At 47.7% G+C, this 8,638-nt stretch overlaps 1 protein-coding gene across 1 annotated transcript in view; it reads right to left on the reverse strand.

Annotated features, from left to right (window-relative positions):
* Positions 1-8,282, reverse strand: part of DAP (death associated protein) — a 52,878-nt gene extending 44,596 nt beyond the window's left edge. The window contains exon 1 of the mRNA XM_040494025.1: positions 8,163-8,282. Coding sequence (XP_040349959.1) covers positions 8,163-8,245 — 83 coding nt within the window. The 5' untranslated portion in view covers positions 8,246-8,282. The remainder of the gene's footprint in view (positions 1-8,162) is intronic.
* Between the last annotated feature and the right edge of the window lie 356 nt (positions 8,283-8,638).

The following is an 8,638-nucleotide window of genomic DNA, read 5'->3' on the forward strand; positions in this document are numbered from 1 at the left end:
CCCCCCCCATCAACCCTCAGTTTATTCTCAGTTTTTAAGAGTCTCTTATGGTTTGGCTCCCTCCCTCTCTACCTTTTTTTTTCCCCTTCCCCTCCCCCATGGTCTTCTGTTAAGTTTCTCGGGATCTGTTTATTTCTTAAGAATTCACTTTAGGGGCACTTGGGCGACTCAGTCGGTTAAGCGTCTGACTTCGGCTCAGGTCACGATCTCATCGTTTATGAATTTGAGCCCGATATTGGGCTCTCTGCAGTCAGGGCAGAGCCCGCTTTGGATCCTCTGTCTCCCTCACTCTCTGCCCCTACTCCACTTGCACTCTCCCTCTCCCTCAAAAATAAATAAACGTTAAAAAAAATTTTTTTTAGCGTTCCTGTATCCCTTGGGGGATGGGAGGGAGGGGAAAGTGGGTGATGGGCATTGAGGAGGGCACTTGTTGGGATAAGCACTGAGTGTTGTATAGAAACCAATCTGACAATAAATTATATTAAAAAAAATTTTTTTTTAATTCACTTTAAGTGAGACAACCATTAAAAATGGCCACAGGTTACCACTGGCATCTGTTAGAGACTGAACTTCTTTCCCCCAAACGGCTATGTAAAATCCTAACCCCGGTACCTCAGAATTTGACCTTTCTAGGAAATAGGGTCTTTACAGAAGTAATTGAGTTAAAATGAAGTCTCTAGGGCCGGCCCCAATTCAATGACTGATGTCCTTACAAAAAGGGGAAACTTGGACCCAGAGACAGACATACACAGAGAGATGATGTGAAGAGACACAGGGTGAGCACCACGTGGACAGATCGACACAGATCGAGGTGAGGCATTTATAAGCCAAGGAACGCCAAGGATGGCCAGCAAACCACCAAAAACCAGGGCTGGGGGCACAGGACATATCCTCCCTCACAGCTTCAGAAGGAACCAACCTTGGGGACACCTGATCTTGGACTTCCAGCCTCCACCACTGTGAGGCGCTATGCGTCAGTTATTTTAGCCACTGCTTTGTTGCATGTGTTATGGTGGCCCCGTAGTGATACAGCATCCATACAGTGATGACTTCCAGGCAAGGTCACGGGTGAACGCTAAAAGTAGCAGGTGAAATTCTGATGAGAAACAAACACTCGTAGCACTTTTTGTGGTGGCCCACAGACATGCGCAGAGCAGCAAAAAATGATCATTGACGTGTAGTTCCATACGAGGTCGGACAAGATGGCACTCTGCTGTGTTCTTTCAGTTTTTACGCTGCAAACAAGTGTCCTTTTCATGGTCGCCAGTGTAAGGATACCCTTTGTTTTTTAAATTTTTTATGTTTTTAATGTTTATTTTTGAGACATACACACACACACACACACACACACACACACACACACACACAGAGCAAGCAGGGAAGGGGCAGAGAGAGAAGGAGACACAGAATCCGAAGCAGGCTCCAGGCTCTGAGCTGTCAGCACAGAGTCCAACGCGGGGCTCGAACTCGTGAACCGTGAGATCATGACCTGAGCCGAATTTGGACGCTTAATCGATGGAGCCACCCAGGCGCCCCAGAATACTCCTTGTTTTATAATTAATACATATACTGGGGGAGATATTTGAGACTATGCAAATATCCTGTTTCTCCTTAGACTTCCTCCCACTCTTTTTTTTTTAATTTTATTTTCTTTTATTTTTTATTTATATATGAAATTTATTGTCAAATTGGTTTCCATACAACACCCAGTGCTCATCCCAAAAGGTGCCCTCCTCAATACCCATCACCCACCCTCTCCTCCCTCCCACCCCCCATCAACCCTCAGTTTGCTCTCAGTTCTCAACAGTCTCTTATGCTTTGGCTCTCTCCCACTCTAACCTCTTTTTTTTTTTTTTTTCCTTCCCCTCCCCCATGGGTTCCTGTTAAGTTTCTCAGGATCCACATAAGAGTGAAACCATATGGTATCTGTCTTTCTCTGTATGGCTTATTTCACTTAGCATCACACTCTCCAGTTCCATCCACGTTGCTACAAAAGGCCATATTTCATTTTTTCTCATTGCCACGTAGTATTCCATAGTGTATATAAACCACAATTTCTTTATCCATTCATCAGTTGATGGACATTTAGGCTCTTTCCATAATTTGGCTATTGATGAGAGTGCTGCTATGAACATTGGGGTACAAGTGCCCCTATGCATCAGTACTCCTGTGTCCCTTGGATAAATTCCTAGCAGTGCTATTGCTGGGTCATAGGGTAGGTCTATTTCTAATTTTCTGAGGAACCTCCACACTGCTTTCCAGAGCGGCTGCACCAGTTTGCATTCCCACCAACAGTGCAAGAGGGTTCCCGTTTCTCCACATCCTCTCCAGCATCTATAGTCTCCTGATTTGTTCATTTTGGCCACTCTGACTGGCGTGAGGTGATACCTGAGTGTGGTTTTGACCTCCCACTCTTCGTAACATCCATTGGTGGATCTTGTCTGCAACGGTGACTGAGCTGTTTGCCTGTTGGTGATGGTCTATTTCCTTCCTTACATAATTCTTAGTTAAAATTCTTCTGTGAGAGCTGTCTCTTCTCCTCATTTATATATTCAATTACTTATATCAGGATGCACTTAGGAATGTTTATTTTACCCTGTGGGTTATAATCCAGTACTGTCATTTGGCTGCTGACTGCCCCAGCTTTGGCCATGAGGAGCTCCTCCGAGTGGCCTTCTGTCCTGATGAGCCCCATCATCTGTCACACTGCATCCTCTTGTCCTGGCCCTACAAGCTGTTCCAGGCTCATCTAGGATTTTTCCTGCCCCAGCCCTGGAATTTACCACTTCTGCAAGGAACCCTGGTTCCCGTGATGGGGGAGAAGTGTTTGAAACAAAGATCCCGGTCCAAGTGACGCTCAGGGTTACATGGGTGTCAGTTCTCATAGGTGTTTAGGCTCCTGCTGAACACAGCAAGGAAATACAGGTAGGAGCGCCAACCCTCCCATCTATCTTTATTTCTTTATTTTTTCTTTTTAAAAGCTTATTTATTTATTTTGAGAGACAGAGAAGGAGATAGATGTGGGGGAGGGACGGAGAGAGAGGGAGAGAAAGCATCCCAAGCAGGTTCCACCCTGTCAGCGCAGAGCCCGACACGTCGCTTGAACTCATGAACCATGAGCTGATGACCTGAGCTGAAATCAAGTCGGAGACTTAACCAACTGAGCCACCCAGGCGCCCCATCTTTACTTCTGCCTGTATGTACACATCTGTATGTTGTCTCCTATCCATCCACCCATCTTTTAAAACTGAGTTCATACGAATACCTCTAATTCAACTCAATGCCACAAAGCTCATTTCAGTTCCCTCTTTCCAGCTGTAACCTCTCCCTCTGGCAGTGAGAAGCTTCACTCGCAGTATCCACGACATATTTATATACTTGTTCAAACACCAAAGCAATTTCAGAATTGCTAACCCAAACCCCTGTAAGAAACACATCTACTAACTAGTGTGCAGCATTTTGGGACAGGTGTGTGTGTGTTGTCTTCAGTCTTAGAGTATCCGGTCAGAACACTGTTTTCCAAAATTATTGGTTAAGGTATTTTCTTCCCCAGTCCTTTCAATGGCTTAGAGTAATCATCTGTATTACAATTAAGTTCACCTCTTCCTGTTCGGATTCCATTCTCGATCTCTCCCACACGTGGCAAAATTTGAATTGTTTGCTTATTTTTTGGGTACGTGAGGTTCTAAGTCAGGGTGAAAAGACGGCAACGCTCAGCCAGGGCTGTCCGCTCTGGGTCCTTTATCAGTCCCACCCTTATCTCCTTCTTCCTTCCACCCCTCTCCCCCCGACCTCGCCCACACCAGACCCTTGCATTTCTCGTCACCCCTCCTGTCACGTACGCTTTTCAATCTCTTGTCCCAAGCTCCGCTTGTGGTAGGACCTCAGGACATGTTCGACACTGAACCGTGTTCTCTAGTGAGTCTTACTGGCTCCTGAAGTCCATGCTGTGTCTGCAATTTCCCCTTCGCCTAATCACGGTGAGCACTTCATCTCAATACGCTCGACACGAGGCTTTGGGGAAAACCACGGCTTTCCTTAACTGGGTCAGTTCTGACATGGGATCTAGCAGCTACTCAGGACAGCACTGGCGAAGAATTGCAAAGCTCTAGGCCTCTTCTGGGCCATGAAGAGCCACACGGAGCTAGTGCCCAGCTTGACAGGAACTCTAGGGCAACATTTTCAAATTTCTGCTACTTCCTTTTTTTCCTTTTTAAAATGTAGCATCTCAAAACGGCCTGGCAGCCTAGGAAATTATCTGTAAAACCCCAGAAAATGACAAGATTAAAGGGAGGAAGAAGAGCATGAATATGTGCAACACAAAACGATTGCAAGTAAAAGTTGTGTGTGTGTGTGTGTGTGTGTGTGTGTCACACAATAATGCTCCAGTTATTCTGTGATCAGTATTTGATTTTCAGATTAATGAGGAAGGAAGCCACCAGAGATGAGTCAGGAAATGTAAAGACGAGCCAGTTATAAAAGCCTGGAAAGGAAAGCAGAGAGCTTTGCAAACACAGATCTAAGGAGGAAACTGGCATTTGAGACTCTACACTTATTTTTATGTCCAGAGGACACCTGGACCCAAACGTGAAACATCATCAAACTTTAGGACCAGTGTCATGTGGATGTTGAAGTCACATGCCATGATATGTCCAACAGAATAATGAAATGTTTGACAAAGTCTGTACATAAACAGGCGTTTTTATAGGTAAAGTAAAGACAGCCTATCCCCCCTCCCCGAAACCCTATAAAATGATAATCACACCATCTACTGACAGCAAAGCTGCATGGGTGGAATCATGGGCTAGAGGACTATGGGAAAGGTCACGGGCAATCCGGAATCAACCAGTTTAGGGACTGGATTTACATTCCGTCAATATACTCTGTTTACTGTGTCAATTTGGGGGCTTCTACAGCATATTAGGGGCCAGACAGAATCAGGGCTGAATCCTGGCCTGGCCACTCACTGGCTACGTGTCACTGGGCCAGATCACCTCCCTAAGCTTCGGTTTCTTCATCTCTATAATGGGCACAGTAATACCCGCCTATAGGTGGTTTGAGCTTTTTTTTTTGTTTTTAATATTTTTTTAATGTTTATTTATTTTTGTGAGAGAGAGCAGGGGAGGGGCACTGAGAGAGAGAGGAGGACAGAGGACTGGAAGCGGGCTCTCTCTGTGCTGACGGCAGAGAGCCAGATGCGGGGCCCAAACTCACGAACCCTGAGATCATGACCTAAGCCCAGATGGAGAGTCGGATGCATTAACCCAGGCGCCCAGGTGGTGTGAGCTTTACATCTGATGTGAAGCACTTAGAAGTGCCCAGAACAAAACAGGTGCTCCATTCGCAAGCACAGCCTAAGGGTCGATAGTGAGGACTCTGGACTCTGCTGGAATACTGGCTCTGCCACTCATTTGCTGTGCCACATTGGGGAAGTCAATTAACCTCTCTGAGCTGTTGAAGGGGGAGTAGCAATCTGGAATGGGGTTAATCGATAACCAACTCAGAAACAGGGATGATAAGAAATAGAGTAGTTGCAAGGATTTAACGAACTAATGCAGACAGGGTACCAAGGACAGGGCCAGATGTCCTGCATTCTAGAACACTGGCGACGGTGACGGGTTGTGATGACTCAGTCAGCCCACCAGACAGCTGAGGAGTGCTTAGTGGCGGAAATAATCTCTTATGCAGAGTCCCAGGCGGGGTGCAGAGGCCTGGAAGGACGTGTGTCGGCAACATTTGTCGACGGCTTAAGAGCCTTGAGAGGCTAACCCCATCTGCCAACGGCGTGTCAAGTGGTTTAACCCACAGTGGTCAAGAGCAAGGCCGAAGTCAAGAGCACAGGAGCCAACACACTCCTAAGGAACATATTACAGCAATGTCGCTGCAGGGAGAAAACAAACAAACAAACAAACAAACAAACAAACAAACAAACAACCCTTGCTCACATGTTATGCAAACCCTGCTCTGCAATCAGCCTGCTTTGGAGTTCTTGGCCCCACAGAGAAGAAATCTTTGAGGTAGGACGTTAAGGTCCAGGGTACCGCTGTGCTCACGCCTGTGTCTTGCACCCATTTGTCCTCTGGCATATTTATGTAAATAGCATGTCTTCCCTAAACGCTGTATTTCACCTCATGAAAAAAAATCAATAGAAAGAAAACGAGTAGGCTGTTCGGTCTGTATTTCTAGACATGCTAATAAATGATCAACTCTCACTATATTGACACTGTTTCACAGGGAAATAGCTATTTGCGCCTTACTCCGCTGGAACTCTCGCAGAAAAGTGTGTTCCATCTGCTCCCCAGCCAAGTCTCTCTCTCTCATCCTCTTTGTCCCTTACGGAATGACTGGATATAAAGACGGGGCCTCCCAGGTTTTGTGGTGGAGGAAATCCCACAGGCCCACGCTCTCCTACTCGATACTGAGTTCAAGAAATGTCCAAAAACTGAAAGTTTCCTTTAACTCAGACAGAAGCAAAAGTTAACCTGAGCTGACCCAACTCTGTAAATTTAAAAACATCATACACAGATTCCAATATGCTGCCTGAGGCCCCACTACGGGTGTTGCGTGTTCATGGTTTCATCCTCTTAGGACCCCCAAATTTCTCAATTCTGAAATAAATTGGGCCCCAAGGTTTTCAGATACAGGACTGTGGACCTCTAGGAGAGTTACTGATGCTGTTATGTTCCAAACATGGCTGTTTGAAAATAGCCAGTGAGGCAGGCAATTCTAGAATTTTCTTTAACTGAGCTGTCAGCATAGAGCCCGATGTGGGTCTCGAACTCGTGAACTGCGAGATCACGACCTGAGCCGAAGTTGGACGCCCATCTGACTGAGCCACCCAGGCGCCCCAACTGCCTCCTTCTTTTAAAACAGAACCTCGAGGGGCGCCTGGGTGGCGCAGTCGGTTGAGCGTCCGACTTCAGCCAGGTCACAATCTCGCGGTCCGTGAGTTCGAGCCCCGCGTCAGGCTCTGGGCTGATGGCTCAGAGCCTGGAGCCTGTTTCCGATTCTGTGTCTCCCTCTCTCTCTGCCCCTCCCCCGTTCATGCTCTGTCTCTCTCTCTCTGTCCCAAAAATAAATAAACGTTGAAAAAAAAAAAATTAAAACAGAACCTCGACATGGCTGATCTCATGATTTAAAACGGGCAATAATCACCCAAGAAAGTTTGCCCCTACTTTTGTTTGCCCCCAGGTGACTGCACTATAACTCATACCCTACAGGGACACGTGGGGTTTCTGAGAACATGGATGTCTTTTCAGGGGACATGTGTTCTTGGGAGCTACTCTTTGGAAGCCTGGCCTGTTTGGGCCCTGTTAGACCCAGGTTTAAATCCCGGATCCAATAACTTGCGAGGCACATGGCACAGGCACGTGGACCTGTGTCCCATGTGAAAATCGGGGAGATATTCAGTTCAGCAGGACTGTTGGACTGAAACAAGGAGATGTGCAGAAACATGGGTTAGCTACCTTCCAGACCCTTCCCACGCTGACTTTCCTCCTCCAGCCGGTGGAGACACCCTCTGGGGACACGGTGTAAGGCAGAAGGCCTGGGGTTCACTCTTTTTCACAGACAAGCTCAGAGAGACGTGTATGTATTTGTGGCCCACGTTTGCATATTACAGGGTGGAAAGGAATAGATTTGCAGCAAGGTTCTGCAGCCAAACCCGACATCAGAACCTCCCAGGAAAACTGGGGGCACCGCAGACAGATGAGCTGTTGGGGACAGAGGTGAGGGGCAGAGAGGTCATTTAAGGACACCTGGGCGCTCCTCAGGGTGTGGCCTCACTGGTTTCGATTTGGGTGAAGAATCAGAGTCCAGATACCTGTGGACAGTTTTAAATCCGTAGCTCACTGTCCTAGCTGCACAGATGCCAGCCCGCCCCAGAGATTCAACCAGAATGGCGTTTTCACAGGTCTCAAGGCGATTTCAATACTGTCGTGGAAACTGAGGGCACTGCCCGTGGACTGACAGTAAGCATACGCCCCGCCTGAGTCAGGGCAGAGGCTCCAGATGGACAGAGCCTCACTGAGTAGGAAAGAAAGAAACACGCGGCGCAGGACCCCACAGGGCGAGGGGTCACCAGACGTGCAGGGGGGAGAACAAACCTCACGTGTAACCGAGTGACGCGGCTGTGAAACACACACAGTCGCCCGCGTGCTCACCTGGGACTCTCCCATCCCTGGTCGTCCTTGTCTTTCTCTTCTTTGGTGTCTCCCGAATGCGGGTGCTTCTGCACGATGCGCATTCCACCAGCTTTCACTACAACAGAAACAGATCAGGGTGTGATCGACGTGGCAACGCAAGCACCAGAGAGAGGCCCAGGGGAGCTAGCTGGAAAGGTTTGGTCCCCCCACAGCCACAAGTTAGTCCCGACGACCGGGCAGTGACAACGATTAACGAGAGAGGTCAGTGTGAGGACGACGCGGCAGCCAAGGCGATCTTTGACTCCAGATCCACTTAGACGCTTTCCAAGGCTCGTTTGTTCCATTTGTTTCTTACAAGAACTTTGCAAGAGCAGGAGCGGACCCGGAGGATAAACCACGTGGACAAGGTGGCTGCTTGCTTTGGGTTCTTTCTGCACATCGTCTTGACTCGACAGGGTCCCCCTTAATCCCCGCCCTGTGACATTTTCTCAAAC

This window comes from Herpailurus yagouaroundi, unplaced genomic scaffold, assembly GCF_014898765.1.
Source record: "Herpailurus yagouaroundi ecotype Mexico unplaced genomic scaffold, PumYag 29, whole genome shotgun sequence".
In the NCBI taxonomy this organism is placed as follows: domain Eukaryota; kingdom Metazoa; phylum Chordata; class Mammalia; order Carnivora; family Felidae; genus Herpailurus; species Herpailurus yagouaroundi.